The sequence below is a fragment of the Microcebus murinus genome, chromosome 12 (assembly GCF_040939455.1).
Source record: "Microcebus murinus isolate Inina chromosome 12, M.murinus_Inina_mat1.0, whole genome shotgun sequence".
Classification (NCBI taxonomy): domain Eukaryota; kingdom Metazoa; phylum Chordata; class Mammalia; order Primates; family Cheirogaleidae; genus Microcebus; species Microcebus murinus.
In genome coordinates, this window is record NC_134115.1 from 86,696,140 (window position 1) to 86,712,189 (window position 16,050).

At 57.7% G+C, this 16,050-nt stretch overlaps 1 protein-coding gene across 1 annotated transcript in view; it reads right to left on the reverse strand.

The window, feature by feature from the left end:
* Positions 1-16,050, reverse strand: part of EEIG1 (estrogen-induced osteoclastogenesis regulator 1) — a 34,219-nt gene that overhangs the window by 5,766 nt on the left and 12,403 nt on the right. Inside the window, exons 2-6 of the mRNA XM_012772044.2 lie at positions 5,829-5,949; positions 5,595-5,624; positions 2,775-2,891; positions 1,077-1,123; positions 809-966 (exon numbers count right to left, since the gene is read on the reverse strand). Coding sequence (XP_012627498.1) covers positions 809-966; positions 1,077-1,123; positions 2,775-2,891; positions 5,595-5,624; positions 5,829-5,949 — 473 coding nt within the window. The remainder of the gene's footprint in view (positions 1-808; positions 967-1,076; positions 1,124-2,774; positions 2,892-5,594; positions 5,625-5,828; positions 5,950-16,050) is intronic.

Here is a 16,050-nt window from a genome sequence, read left to right on the forward strand (position 1 = left end):
ATGGAATCACCCAGCAAGCAGCTGCGGAGCTGCCACAGGCTGGCACAGGCTGGCTCGCTCACTCATCAGCCTGGGGGCCCTGTTTCAGATTACGGGACACAACCAACACTTGGGGGCGGGCCAGAGCCTCCTCTCCCGGCAGCACCACCTCCTAATTGCTACGCTGTCTCCTCTGGGGATTCAGGCTTCTTAACAACTTTAGTAATGATGCTACTTTAACACAAACGCGGTAGCTACCGCCTACTACGCGCCAGCAGGTACCACATTTGCTTGGTTAAGCCCCAAAGCAACCTAAACTGTAATTACTATTCCCAATCCCACCTTCCAGAGGACACTGAGACTCGGAGAGGCGAACTGGCCAGTCAAGGTCACACAGCAAGCGGGAGAGCAAGAGCTCCCAGCCCGTCCCTCTGCCAAGTACGTGGAGACCTAGCCCCAGACGCCACCTGCTCGGGGAAGCTGGCCCTGGTCTCCGACGGATCCCGCCTTCTGTGCCTGTCTCCCCCACCTCTGGACACCTCTGTACATAGACGTGCATGGGATTTATTTATGGCTTGATTAACGCCTGTCTCTCCTGATAGACTGAGGACCACATGGGCAGGGAGGCCACGTCAACTCTCGGTTCAGGGCGCTGCAGGCATTCCAGGCCCAGTGTCGCGGCCAGCACTCGTGAGTGTTCAGGCCGCATCCACGCAGTGGCAGCGCGGACACAAACACCATCACACCACCTCCCTCCTCTCAGCAAGCATCTCCCAGGGGAAAGGGGACCCGCTGCTTGTAGCGGAGGGGCGGGCAGAGGGGGCGGTACCTGAGCTGAGGATGGTGGGCCGGGGTTTGGGAGGCCGGGACCCTGTCAGGGAGCTGGTGCTGCTGCTGCCACCGCCGCTTGTCCCGCCACCCTTACACGTCAGCCGCAGGGACGAATCCTGGCCCGGGATGGAGATGGACTTGGCAGTGGACGGTGGCCTTGAGAAGACAGATGGGTGTGACTACGGTGCCCAGCTCAGGACCAGATGCACAGGGGAGCCCAAGAGTCCGCGTCCCCCAGCCCTCCTGCCGCCTGTGCCAGCACTCACGTCTTGAAGCAGGGGTCCCCAGAGAGCAGGAACATGCCGATGGTGACCTACAGGAAGGGGAAGAATCAGCGAGGTCTCGGCCAGCCCCACCCAGCCCAGGCACAGCCCCCAGCAGCCTCCTGGCCCTGTCTCTGCACCTTCCTGGCTGGAGGGTCATGGCAAAGTCACCTAACCCCTCTGAGCCTCGTGTGGAGGATGGAGATGACCCCAAGGCCTGCCTGGCGGGGCTGTGGGGAAGGCGCAGTGAGATGAGGGTTGAGCTTTGCCCGGTGCCTGGCAGAGCGACCGTGCAGCCAGAGGTAGCTACAGTCACTTCAGGCCGATGACGAGACTGAGAGTGCCTCAGGCATGGGGCCGCGCGTTCACCTCCATCCTGCGTGAGGGGTACAGCCAGGAGGGGGCCTGAAAAGCCCCACATGGGGTTGGGGTGGGGAAGCTTCAGGCACCTGACAAGGTGGGCAGGGTGGGGGCTCACGAGTCTGACTCGGGTGAAAGTTTGCCGCATAAAGCAAAGCACAAAGCCATGACAAAGTTAACTCACTTGGGCAAAGATGTTGGCAATGGCCCAAACATGGCAAGGTTTGGATGCTAAAATCTGGGCTGAGAGGAGCAACAGACAAAGGGTGACTGGGCAGGAAAGGTGCTCAGCTCCCACCGCTGATGACACGGTGGGCCATTGGGTTGAGGCTTTTTATGGATGATTTCAGTTGGCCACGACAGCAGCCTAGAGTAGACGACAGCCCCAGGCTGCAGACCAGGGAACCCAGACTCAGAGAAGGGAAGTGAGACCCAAAGACCTGCAGACAGAACATGGGGGAGCTGGCCTGAACCCAATGCCACCTGTCCCCCACCCCCTTGATCTGGCCTGATTAAGAGGACATGGAGACACTGTGGGGGAGTTTGAAAGGCCCTGACCACCACAACCATTAGCCTGGACCTCTTGTAAGTGGTCAAAGGGTCTAGAAGGTGCCAGAGCCCCTGCCCACTACCTCCCGCCCAGCTCTGCTCCAGACTCAATGCGCTCCCGCTGGGTCGGCTTGCAGAGGTGGCGTCAGGACAGGCCTGTTTTCTAGGTGAGGAAACAAAGGAAGACAGACGTGCTGGCAGTGGACACCCAGACATCTCTGTTCCCAAGAGGCTATAGAGGCAGCTGTCTTGGACACCTGCAGGTGGCCAGCCAAGGCAGGTCTCTGTCAGGCCCTCAGCAGCCACTATGCTCGCTGATCCTCCGCAGGAGCCGGGCTGCCTTGTGTCATGTGAGGCCTGGTTAGGAGGTAGGCCGAGGAGGCAGAGGGCTGGGGACCAAGGGCCAACTCTGTGTGTGACCCCAAGAAAATGACTTCTGTGTCTCAACTCTCTCCTGTGCACAGCCGGGACTAATCAGACACACACCCACGGGGCTGCTGTCGGCACATCACAAGTTCAGGGCCGGCCAGCCCTCAGTGCAGCTGACCTCACCCAAAGTGCTCACTAAACCCTTAAAGAGACTGTCAGAGTCCACCCTCTGACCACTGTGGGTAAACTGAGGCCCGTAGCCCAGCCAGGCCTCTGATAGTGGTTTCCTGATCCCAGGGTCTCTCGCTGCCTGCCCAGGTGGGAACCTGAATTGCCAACAACCCTCCAGGAGACTCTGACGGGGAGCTGGGTTTGTCCCCACCCCTTGGTGGGGGGCGGAAGAGGTAGCAGGGGCCCTGGTACCTTGAGGATGGAGTTGTCCTGGCGGGTGTTCTTCGTGTCATATCCCTCCAGCAGGCAGCAGCGCACCGTGGAGCCCGAGCCCGCAAACTCAGCCAGGTTCAAGTCGGCGAAGCCCAGCTAGGAGGGAAGAGGCGCGTGGGAGGCTGCAGGGAGTGTGGGCTCCCAGCTGGCAGACTCCCAGAGGGGAGCTTGGCAGAAGTGGGGGAGGGGAAGACAGGCAAAGTCCCTAGACCCGCCCCACAGCCCTGACTGACTGTTGCATAATTGAGACCCAAGGACAGAGGGCCCGGGTCGGCAGCCCCAACGTGGCGAAGCCAGGAGCTCACATCCCTGAGCTGCACAAAGCACCCTTTGTGTCGTGTCCCAGCGTGCACTGGGGCCAGTGCGCCCAACATGAAAGGACATTGTTGTCTGTGACACAGATGCATTGTTCCCTGGGAAACAAGGCCGTGCTGTCGGGAGCTGCCAGGCAAGCAGGCAGGGAAGGAGGCAAGGCCCGTGGGAACTGGATGGTGGGGTGGCAGGATGGGGGGAGGGGCACGGACCCCAGGGAAGTCCCCCTGGTGGGGGCCTCCTCTGATGCCAGTCCGGGAGAGGAGCGAGGGGTGGGGAGGGAAGTGGGAGAAAGTGAGCAGCAGGCATGAGCTAGGAAGGCCCCGAGATGGCAGGTGAGGTGGTGCCAGGCTTGGGGACGTGGAGGAAAACCAAACCAATCAGGGATGTTTATCAAGGCCTGCTGTGTACAAGTCTCTGTTGCTGTGTTAGGGGCACACAGTTCAGGATCAGGGAACTGAGTTCAGGTCCCAGCTCTGCCACTGATTCACCCTGGGAGGAAACTCAGTTCACGGAGGGCAAGAGGCTTGCCCAGGGCCACACGGCTAGCCCAACGGATAGGACTGAACTAGGCCAGATCAGCGCCATGTCCCACCACTTCGCCGGGCCTTGGTCTCCTCCTCTGTCCAACGGGAGTAAAGCCAGCAGCAGGAGTTCAATTACAGAGCAGAGGGGAAGGGGCCTGGCAGCTTCTGACAGGTGCTAATGCCCCAAAAGCGTTTGCTGGTGGAGATAAGATGCTCTTGGCTGTTCCCAGTTGTTTCTTTCCCATTTGGGTGGCTGTCCTCACCCACATGAATCAACAGGAGAAATTTCCATTTCAGCACCCTCCAAGCCCAGTTCTAGCCACCCTGCCCCCAGCTTCTGGAGAGGGATGTCACACCCTGGGCCAGGGCAGGGTGCACAGCCCAGCCGCAGAGTTCCTGAGCTCTGACGAGCGGGAAGGGCCGCGCCCCATGCAGCGCCCCCCCGCAGGCCTTCCACCGTTCCTGCCACTGGGCTAGCATCCCAGCAGCCAAGAGGGGAGGGGGATGCCCAGGGTCCCCCACAGAGAGGAAGGGTTGAGGGCAAAGCAGGCTGATTCAAAGCCAGAGCTGTCTTCTCTTTACCCAGCAGAAAAGGTTTTACTATGCAGGGCCTGACTGTGGGTGCAGTGAAACCCTGGCAACAACACAGATGTCCCACAGCCGGGACTGGCTGAGTCAACCAACCGTCACCACCACGCAATGGGATGTTGCTGTCATTAGAAAGCACATGGAAATTGGTGATAACACAAAAAGATGCCCACGATGTACTGGCTACATAAAAAACCAAGCTGCAGGGCCGGGCGTGGTGGCTCACGCCTGTAATCCTAGCACTCTGGGAGGCAGAGGTGGGAGGATTGCTCGAGGTCAGGAGTTCAAAACCAGCCTGAGCAAGAGCGAGACCCTGTCTCTACTATAAATAGAAGAAATATATATTACTTGGCCAAGTAATATATATAGAAAAAATTAGCCGGGCATGGTGGCACATGCCTGTAGTACCAGCTACTCAGGAGGCTGAGGCAGGAGGATTGCTTGAGCCCAGGAGTTTGGGGTTGCTGTGAGCTAGGCTGATGCCACGGCACTCACTCTAGCTTGGGCAACAAAGCGAGACTCTGTCTCAAAAAAAAAAAAAAAAAAAAACCCAAGCTGCAAATCTGTATACCTGTGTATTTTAAAAATCCTATTGTTTGCATGCACAGAAGTACACATAAAGGCTGCTTATTTTACACTTCTCTAAACTACATGCATGTATTTTTAATTCACTGCTCTGCATGTATGGTAATTTCATAATTTTTTTTTTTTCTTAAAAGGTCTGGAAAGGCCGGGCGCAGTGGCTCACGCCTGTAATCCTAGCACTCTGGGAGGCCGAGGCGGGCGGACTGCTCAAGGTCAGGAGTTCAAAACCAGCCTGAGCAAGAGCGAGACTCCGTCTCTACCATAAAAATAGAAAGAAATTAATTGGCCAACTAATATATATATATATATAAATCAGCCAGGCATGGTGGCTCATGCCTGTAGTCCCAGCTACTCGGGAGGCTGAGGCAGGAGGATCGCTTGAGCCCAGGAGTTTGAGGTTGCTGTAAGCTAGGCTGACGCCACGGCACTCACTTTAGCCTAGGCAAGAAAGCGAGACTCTGTCTCAAAAAAATAAATAAATAAAAAGGTCTGGAAAGATCCTAACACATCCCAATGGTGAGGTCCTGGGGAGAGGAAGGGGACAGAAACCAGCCCCTCTGCTCTATGAACTTTTGTATCATTTGTGTTACAATGAGCATGTGCTGCCTTTATATGGACTGCAAAGACTTATCAATAAAGATATTTCCAAAAAAACACATCTCATGCAGGGCTGACTGTCTCCTGTTTGGGGCAGAGACAGGACTGGAAGTCCTTCTGGAAGCTTCCCTCATGCCCATCCCACGCTGCCCCGTCCCATCCCACTGCCCCTTCACACAGCCCCTCTTACCTTGGAATAAGCCTTCCCGCCTTTCAGCTCCTGCACAGGGAGGGAGACATAGCAGCAGGGTGACTAGGGAGTCCCAGGGACCTCCTGTGTCTCCCCAAATCTCCCCAAATTTGAGGGCGGACAAGAAAAAGGGCAGAGCAACTTCCCCCATTTTTCTTGGTGGGGGGGACAAGTCAGGGGAGGGGCCTGAAGCCCCCAGGCCCCACACCCACCCTCGCCCTGGGCCAGCCTCACCTTGCGCACGGACACGCGGAAGACGCAGGGGTCCAGCAGGCCCGTGGCCGGGTTGGCGCTCATCTTACACACAAAGGTGAACCTCTTCCGCCACCGCACGCAGTTCTCCTGCACCTCCTCCCTGCAGGCCAGAGGGGAGACGTGAGCGCAAGTACAAAGTACGGATCACAGCCAGGGGACCCGTAAGGTACTGGGACGGGGCGAGAGTGCTGCCAGAGTGCTACTGACCCTGACCCTAACCCTAACCCACTCGCTGGTGGGAGTGAGGAAGGGAGCTCTCACTTCTCACTTTGTGGCACAAAGTAACTATATTTTCACAAGAATGGACATGTGTAATCGTAAAAACAACAAAAAAACCCATGTACTAAAAAGTACAAAACACAAGGCCAGGATGAGGCCAGGCTGGGGCAGCCGCCCCCTTCGCCAAGGAGCAAATAAGCTGCTGAGCTGCCCTCTGCTCCCAGCACTGCCCCTCCACCCTGCTCTGTGACTATGAGCCAGGCTCAAGCCAACCACCTCAGGTGACCGTCACAACAGTCTTCCCAGCCAGGACGATGCTCAGCCCATTTCACAGGTGCAGAGACTGAGGCATGCTGCCCAGTGTCAGCCAGCCGGGAAACAGCTGCGCTGGGCTCTAAGCCCAGTTCCTCCTGACTCCAGAGCCCCCTTCTTCACCGCTGGTAACAGGGACGACAGTAACCACCATGGCTAATACGCACACAGCGCCTCCTGTGTGCTGGCACTGCTCAAAGAACTTTACAAAAGCCAGCGGTCCCCAGAGCCTGCTCCCAGTGCTGGGGATAGGAGCTTGTGCCACACCCCTGCGAATACCCTCCAGGTCAGCTGCCATCTCAGCCCAGTTCCACGTGCAAAGAAACCAGGAGCACTGGGCGTGAAGACCTTCACCAAGGCCACCACCAGGAAGGGGACAGGGGTTTAACCCGAGCAGCCTGGCTCCGTGCAGACAGCAACCAGGGCCCTCAGCTGCCCCGACACTAACTGGCCGCCTGGCGTTCCAGCCCCTCAAGTTCCCCCCAACTAAGAAATTTAGCACCCCTTTAATGAGGAGGTGCTCTGTGCCCCGGGGAGAGTGGGAGCAGGTGGGAGCGGCTCAGCCGAGCCTCTCCAGCTGCTGCAGGGGCTCGGCAGGATCTGGGGGTGGCGGAGCATGTGGCAGAGAGCGCTCTGCCTCCCTGCCGCTCCCGTCCCCCACGGCCGCCTGGCAGAGCCGGTGCTAAGGAAGGGAGGCGGTGGTGTGAGAGACGCTATCTCCAGCCCGTCCCACCTAACCGGAAAGGCCAAGGGGACAGCTGAGGAAGTGACCTCTTCACACCCTGGGTGACCCGGGGAACTTGGGCTAACTGCCAGGTTGGGGCCTGAGGGTGGAGGGTCAGAGAGGGTGGCAGTTAAGCATCACCTGAGCTTTGGCGTTTGCTTCTCACGGCAGCCGTGCAAGGTGGGCCCTCTGCCACCCCCTTCTAGGGCTGAGGGCACTGGGAGGAAGCCACCCTACACCCACCCAAGCTCGCATCCCCAGTGACTGGCAAAGCAGGATTTGAACCCAGGACTGTATGATTTCAGAGTCAGGGCTCCTCAGCCATCACCTCAACTCGCAGGTGCGGAGCTCAGGGACCTTGGCGGGGGAACCCGTGGCACTGGCGGGGCCAGCAGCGCCTGTCATGCACCCGAGGCCCTGCCCAGGCCTCTGAGTGCCAAGCAGGCGCTGGGCAGTGAGCCACTGCCGCGGACTACATCCACCCAGTGATGACTCAGTGTCACCTGGAGGGGGCAGGGGAAGGGGTGAGTCAGGGAAGGTGACCGCTGCAGGGAGGTCACATTCAAGTTCAGGCCCAAATGACAAGTGGGGAGAAGCCAGGCGGGGGAGGCGGTTCCAGGGCGAGGGGGCAGCAAGAACAAGGAGGGAGTCCCGTTTCCTGGGGCAACGAAAGCCCCCAGGCCTCACCCGCTGTGAGAAGCCCCCTCCAGGCAACCACGCCGGGCTCCACGAGGCTTTGAGGACGTGGCCAAGGGAAGTCCCGTGCTCCTGCCAAGGCTGCGACAAGGGGCAGCAGGACTTGGGTCAGGCAGACCTGGGCACGGCATCCCCACCCCCCTGTCATGGGCACCCGGGAGCACGCAGTGAGGGGAGCCCCGCAAGGGCCTGGCGTCTCTGTGAGATGTGCCTCATCTGATGAAGACGCTGGGGACTGAGGGAACTCGGCCACCATACGCTGCCGCCCTGTCAGGAGGCTGAGCCCCAGCAACCCCCGAGCTCCAAGATGGGACAAGCGGAAAGGTCAGGGCTAGAGAACCAGTGAATGGACAAATAAAATGTGGTCTGGCCAGACCGTGGAGTGTTACTCGGGAATAAAAAGAAACGCTTGTACATGCCTCGCTATGGGTCAACCTCGAAAAATGATGCCAGGTGAGAGCAGCCAGCCAGGGAGGGCTGCACAGTGTATGATTTCATTTATGTGAAATGCCCAGGATAGGCGACTGGTACACTGGTGGCGGGGGACGGGGAAGTTGATGGGAATAACTGGTAATGGGTGTGGGTTTCTTTCTGTGGTGATGAGAACGTCTTAAAATTGGTTGTGACGATGGCGATGGTTGTACAACTCTGTGAATATACCGAAAACCGCTGAATTGTCACTTTCAATGGGTGAATTGTGTGGTATGTGAATTGTATCTCAATAAAACTGTTACCAAAACCCAAATACCTGGTAGGTCAGATAAAAAGAAAATGGAGAAGACAGCAGGAAAGGCGGCGGGAGTAGAGATGAGAAGGGGGACGCTACTTCAGACAGGTGCTTAGGGAAGGCCCTCACAGCAGTGACATCTGAGCAAGGCTTGGAGGGAAGTGAGGACTGGAGCTGAACAAAGGGGGAAGGGCCATCCAGAGGAGCGAACAAGTGCAAAGGCCCTTCGGTAGAGGAGTACTTGGCAAATGCAAACAGCAGGGAGGCCAGTGGCTGAAGAGGAGTTGAGGGGAGAGCAGAGCGGGTGAGGGTGAGGGTAAGGAAGCAGGGGTGAGGGTCTGCCAGGCCCCAGGCTGCAGTGAAGACTTTGCGTCTACTCTGACAGCAGCTCCATCGCCCCCATGGACTGTGGCTCAGGCAGAGGCTAAGAGCAGCCTCGGGAAGGGCGGGTAGAAGGGCAAGGAGAACAGACGCTTCCCAGGCAGCCAGGGGGCCAAGCTTGAGAGCGGGGCAGCTGGGAGCCACCACGTGCCCATGTGGACCTCATGCCCCCACCCTGGCTAGGAGCTGGGGGCAGCTGCTGGTGGCCTAAGGAGGAAGCTCGCCATTATAGGTGTGTTGAAATACCCAGGAATTAGGATTAGCGTCTGGGAACAAAAGCTGGTGGTGAATTGTGGGTTTCGGCCCTTCCCCTTTCAGAGTCTGCCATGGGAATGCCGGCCAGAAAGCCTGAGGCCCATTTGTGGTTCCAGGGCCAGGCCAGAGAAAGCCACGTGGAGCCCTCTCAGGTAACGGGCACATGCCCTCCCTCGGGAAGGTGAGCCCAGGACGGGATCCCATGACCAGCGCGGGCAGCCCCGTTTCCACAGGGCTCCAACCATCACCTATCCCATGCCACCACGCCCTCGGGAAGAAGCTAGCAGCCTCGCCCGGCCCAGCCTAGGAGGCCACAGCAAGGGTGAAATAAACACTGCGGCAGTGGCTACTCCCGAGGGCCCGCTGTGTGCCACCCGGAACTCAACACAGAAAGGTGGCTGCCAGTCACCACGGCCCACTCTACATATGAGGGAAGTGAGGCTCAGAGCTGCTGGCAGCAGAGCCAGTCTTGACTCTAGGCCATTCCATGTCCACAGCCCGTGTTCTACCAGGTCATAGTTTGCAGCCTCCTCAGGGTCCACAAGCCTCCCACCAGACCCAGGGCTCCTCTGGTAGGAAGCGGCTGGGCACCTCAGGTGGGTGGCATGGGTCCCAGGCACAGGGCAGGGAGGGGAGACGCACACAGGCTCAGGGCCGGAGCACGGGGGAGGGTGCAAAGCAGACAGCAGGAGCCCCAGGCTGCAGCTGGCCAGGCCAGGGGTGAGGAAATCTCAGAGACTCAATTCACTCAGAAACCTTTCATTAAGCACCCACCACCTGTCCCTGCCGAAGGCCCTAGGGACATAAGCAGCAAACGAAGTGGACAGGAACTGTCCCCTGCAAGGGGCTTATACTCTGGGTAGGAGACAGGCAAAACCAGGCAAACGCATGCCAGGAGGTCGTAGGTGCTATGAAGAAAAAGGAACTGGGGGGGGGGGGGCTGGGCGCGGTAGCTCGCCTGTAACCCTAGCTCTCTGGGAGGCTGAGGTGGGAGGATTGCTCAAGGTCAGAAGTTCCAAACCAGCCTGAGCAGGAGCGAGACCCCATCTCTACTAAAGATAGAAAGAAATTAATTGGCAAACTAAAAATATATATATATGTGTATATGTATATATATATGTAAATTAGCCTGGCATAGTGACGCATGCCTGTAGTCCCAGCTACTTGGGAGGCTGAGGCAGGAGGATCACTTGAGCTCAGGAGTTTGAGGTTGCTGTGAGCTAGGCTGACGCCACAGCACTCACTCTAGCCTGGGCAACAAAGTGAGACTCTGTATCAAGGAGGAAAAAAAAAAAGGAATTGGGGAAGGGGGTAGGCAGTGACCAGGTGAGGGGGCATAAGGGACAGATGGCCAGGGAAGGTCTTAATGGGAAGGTGACAGCTGAGCAAAGAGCTGAAGGAGGGAAAGAGTGAGCCCCACGGACAGCTGGGGGCAGAACAACCCATGCTTGAGAGGCAGCAAGTGCAAAGGCCCTGGGGTGGGAACGCGCCTGACATGTGTAAGGAGCAAGGAGCCAGTGAGGCACGTGGTGGGCGAGGAGACAGGAGAAGGAGTCTTGGCCCCAAGCTCACAAAGGGGCCTCGCGGAGATGCCGGCGACCACAGGCGTCCACGTGGGAACGGGCGTCCACGGCAGGAGCGATTACAGTTGGGTGAAAACAGGAAGAACTCAAACGTGCTTGAGGGGATGGCTCAAACGGCACCAAGCAGACAACTGCCAGAAGAAGGGACGAGAGAGAGGGAAAGAGCCATCGGACCCACAGGAGAAGCAACATGCAGAAGAGAATCTACAGCACGACCCCATTTCCCTGTTTCATTTTTTTTAAAGTGACTTATATAAATGTCGATGTGCACAGAGAAAACGGGAGGTGCCTGAGTGACATCGCAAATGAAGGCCATCTCTGGCTGCTGGAGTGTCTACAGATTAAAGTAAGTATGGAAGGACAGAGAGAAAGGATGAGGATGGGGGGACTGTGTCTTTTTTTCTTTGTGAACTGGGAGTACCAGTCGAAACTTTTTTTTAAAAGCATGCCGAGCAGAGGGAACTAACTCCTCTGGAGTCCTGGAGATTGCAATGTGGCCCGAGGGCGAAGAGCCACTTGGCAGAATACCCCCAGGAAGGCAGAGCCCAGCCCAGCACTGCCTGGCCCCGGTGACCAGAGGCACAGCAAGCCACCTGTCTCAGAAGGCCGGAAAGTATGAAAAAACTAAAACAAATGAGCAGCTATGAAGACAAATGCTAAATGTTTATTTAAGAAAACGTAAGAGTGTGCATCCCCCAGCTTGCCCAGCTAACATGGCGCAAATAGGAATTTAACGATGACAAAACCAGGGCCCAGCCGGGCGCAGTGGCTCACGCCTGTAATCCTAGCACTCTGGGAGGCTGAGGCGGGCGGATTGCTCGAGGTCAGGAGTTCGAAACCAGCCTGAGCAAGAGCAAGACCCCGTCTCTACTATAAATAGAAAGAAATTAATTGGCCAACTAATATATATATATATATATAATTAGCCGGGCATTGCTTGAGCCCAGGAGTTTGAGGTTGCTATGAGCTAGGCTGACGCCTCGGCACTCACTCTAGCCTGGGCAACAAGCGAGACTCTGTCTCAAAAAACAAACAAACAAACAAACAAACAAAAAAACCAGGGCCCAGAGAAGGAAATGGTTTTAACCCCCGGGGGGGGGGGGGGGGAAGAACCCTGGACTCCGGACTGGCTGGCCAAGTGGCTTATTCACACTGGCGTGAGGGGACGATGGTCAGAAGGGGGAGGAGCTCAGAGCAGGTCTGAGGCAGGGGAGGGGTTATCAGGGCCACGTTCTTCGTTTATGCCCAAGAGTTGTTTCCATAATTGAAATTGAAACCAAAAATGAGAAAAGGGTTAGGAGGGTTGGTCACAAGCAAGAGGGACTTGAGCCCCCAGCTACCTGCTCAGGGCCTGGACGCACACTCGCCTCCCAAGGCGCTGCCAAACAGGGCCAGGACCTGCTGGCAAGACTGGGCGCCCTGGCCCTCCCCAGCCCAGGCTTTCAGGGCGGCTTCTCAGCTCCCCACTGCCAAGGACAGGTAATTACAGGGACTGGGTTTCGTTTTTAGCTTTAAAATATACAATTAGACGTGCAAATCTCAGCAAGGCAGGGTGATCCTCCACCTACCGCAGCCGCTGTGGCCAGCACGGTGGCAGAATCTAGCTATTTCTGGGCTGTCCTGAAATAGAGCAGAGCACCCCCAACACGCTTGTGCCCTCCTCGGGCAGAACTCCCCTGGAGCTCTCCTGCCCCCAGGAGGCCAGCCCAGTGACCTCTGGCCCACTCCAGGAAGCTGCACCTCGAAGTGTGGGAGGCACAGGACCTGTGCCCCAAATCCTGAGCAGAGCTTCCATGATGCATCCACAAAGACTGGCTGTGGCTGTCGGCTCAGGTGTGGGGCGCTCCACCCCTAGTGGAGTGGGGGACAGACAGCACACAGGAATCGACTGACAACCGCTGCCAGTCTCTGTGGAAGTAGAAGGGGCCTGACCTGGGGCCTGGGGACCGGAGTCAGAGAAGGCTCCCCAGACAGTGACATCAGGGCTGGGATCTGCAGGCTGAGGCTTGCTAGGTGAAGATTCAGGGAGAAGGATGTCCTAGGCAGTGGGAACGGCACAGGGCAGACCCAGAAGCTAGGAGGCGGCTCCCAGGAAGGGCCAAGAGAAGACCGGGGCGGGGGGTGCGGCAGGATCAGGCTGATGAAGACAAGAGGCTACTCAAGTGACCAGGAAGCCTCATCTCAGTAAGTCTCAACTTCCTCTATAAAAGGGCAATCTCCTCATCACATGCGGCTGTCACCGTGACTTTGTGGTGCCACCGCTCCTTTCTCCACTGCTCAGCCGGAGGAGTGATGCAAAGAACTCTGTCAACAAGGTGTCCATGTGGCCACATCTTCCTAGCATCTGCCCCACCGTGTCTCACCCTCGGACCCCATGCAGACGGGCACCACGTCTCTGCCTGCACCGCCATCTCCCCAGAGCCCAGGACAGAGCTAGCATAAAGCAGGACCTTCTCTGTGTCCTCCTCCAGGGCCTGCTCTTGAACACGTCCCTGGTCCCCACAGCACATCTTTAATTAATCAACACCTCCTGTTAAAAACAGCTCCCATTCTTCAAGCTTGTTTTTGCAGGACCTGTGTTTTATGTGCATGACCAACTGAATTCTACTATATTCCTAAGAGGTGTGTGCCATTATCATTCCCATTTTACAGAAAAAGAAACTGAGATCCAGAGAGGGACAGGACAGGTCCAAAGTCACAGAACAACAGGGCTGGACGCTGTCCCAAGGGGTCGTGACACCAAGCCCACACCTTCACCCCCCCATGTCTGCTCCCCTCAAAAGCAGGAAGGCAAAAGGACCCCCTGGAGGAGGGGACACTGCCCCACCAGGCTACCAGCAGCTGAAGGCTACTGAAGAGGCCTCAGAGCCTGTGAAGGGTGGCAGGCCAGGCCGAAACGAGCCACCGTCCTCAGCTTCTCAGATAGTGAAATTCGGAGCTCCCAGCAGGAGCTGCCCCAGAGTCTGAGCTCCATAGTCCTTAGGGACATCTCACTGCCACACCCCCAGCACCTGGCCAAGGCCTGGCCAGCATCACTGCCCAGTTAAGTGCAACAGCAAGATCCCACAGCCTCGGCAATCCCCGTTTCCATCACTCAGGTGACAGGGGTCAGTGCCGTGGGAGCCACCTCCTGGCCACAGGCTGCCAGGCCCACAGGGTCCCCACTGACAAGAACCAAACAGGCCCACCGGGGCCTCTCCCTGGAGTTGGAGCAAAGGTGTATAGGCTGGTTGGCAATTGTCACAGGGGCAGAAAGTCAGGAAAAGGGAACCCTGGGTATTACTGGGGCAGCCCAGCCCCCGTGACAGGGCTCCAGTGTGACCCCACACCCACCCTCAGCACTTCATCTTCCCAGTTGCATGTGCTCGTGAATACATGTCTAATCACCACCATGTGCCCCAGCCTGGCAAGGAACAGCTGCTCAATCTCACAAGCAAAGAGAGGGAGTAAGGCCCGGCAGGACAGGGCTTCCCAGATGCAGGCAAAGATTCCCCGCAGGCCCTGCCAGGACTGCAGACTTGGGGCCAGGGTATCTCTGTTTCTCACAGGCTGTCCTGTGCACTGCAGGATGGTTAGCAGCATCCTGCCAGCAGCCCAACCCTAGGTGTGACAACCAAAATCGTCTCCAAATCACCCCTGGTTGAGAACCAGTACTGCAGGCCTTGGAAAGACATTTTAAACAAGCACCAGGTGACTCTGACACAGGGAGCTGGGCCCCCAGCTAAGAGTCAGCATAGCTGTGAGAACTGTGTGGGACCCCAGGGACCCCCCAGCCCCAGCTATGCTCCTGGTGCCTGGTACTCGGATGCCTACCATGCAGCCCCAGTAACAGGAGGGGACCAGAGCAAGACTCCAGACGAAGCTCCCTCCCCCTGCCGTCCTGCCTGCCCCTCCTCAGCCCCGCCCACTCCAACAGTCCTTGGCCTGGTTCCTGGAGGAGCTGGCGCTGTGGTGATGCAATCAAGGTTCCCAGCTGATGAAACCCAGCCCAGGCTGCAGAGAGAGTCTAATAAGGAAACAATTTAAATCGACAACATCTGCCGTGCTTCCCCGAAGAGACGTGCATACAGTCGCCTGGAGAGGGGCCCACCCCGGGGAGCAGCCCCGGCGCCCGTCCAGGGGCTGTGGGGTGAAGAGCCAGCGTGGCAGTCCAGCAGCGTCTGGCTGCTGCCAGGGGTTCAGGGCTATGTGCAGGGGAAGCAGTTACAGTTCTGGCACGGCCAGCCCCTCCTCCCACGATGAGGCAGCAAGAAGTTCCTAGAAGCCAAGCCACGCTGCCCGGCACTGGAGTGCTCACAGTAGCCACCCATCGGCCCTAAGACACCTTCTTTGCTCCCCTACGAAGGGCTCAGGGATTGGTGGGTGGGCGGAGTGGAGGCTGGGGTCAGCATGTGACCCAAACAAGCAGAGCAGACAGCCTACTAGGGCTTTGGAAACCCCAAGATGGAAAAGTGTGGGGAAGGGGGACTGGCCAGGTCACTCAGGCTTGCTGGGCAAGGGTTGGGGTTTAGGAGCAGGGATTCTGGAGTCAGACACACCTGGGTTGGAATCCTGCCGCTCACCAGCCAAGCAACCGTGAGAATGATCTTCAAAAAACCCCACGGGCAGGTGCAGACACCCTGCTTTACAGACACAGGCACGTGGCTTCCCTGCTCTGCATTCTGCACCCAGAGTCAGCTTGTGCAGGCGGCTCGAGCAACTGCCCAGGCAAACACCTGTGAATGCGATTCCCAGCTAATGCCAATGGCCACTCTCTCTTGCCCTTACAGCACACAGGTGGAAAGCAGGCCACTGATGGGGTCCAAAGTAAACTGCTGGCTTTGACCAAGTGCTGGTCCAATCCCTCACACCTGGGCAAAGGTGCCCCCACCACCCAGTGCAGTCCAGCCTGGCTGTTTCCCAGGTACCCTCCCATGTGCCAGGTGCTTCTCAAGCATTAACCTCCTTCCTTTATGTCACAGATCAGGCAACGGACACTCAGGGAGTCCAGGCACTTGCTGCAGGTCACACAGGAAATGAGGGGTGGTCTGCACTCCCAGGCCCCCCTGCAGGAACCCACCCCCACTTCCTGACCCTGCAGGGTCCCTGGGAAATCTGCCAAGACAGCGCAGCCATGCTCAGGGGATCGTGGCATAAGCATGAGGTGACCTGGGACCCTAAGGTTTGTGGGCTGACCCTTCACTGCCAGTCTCCGTACCAGGGAAGAGGCAGCTGAGTCCAGCCTTCTGCCAAGGGAAGGATGGTCAAATTTGGACAAAGTGTGGAGTCAGTGGGTGTGGCTCTGGGCCAAACCCATCAAGACCT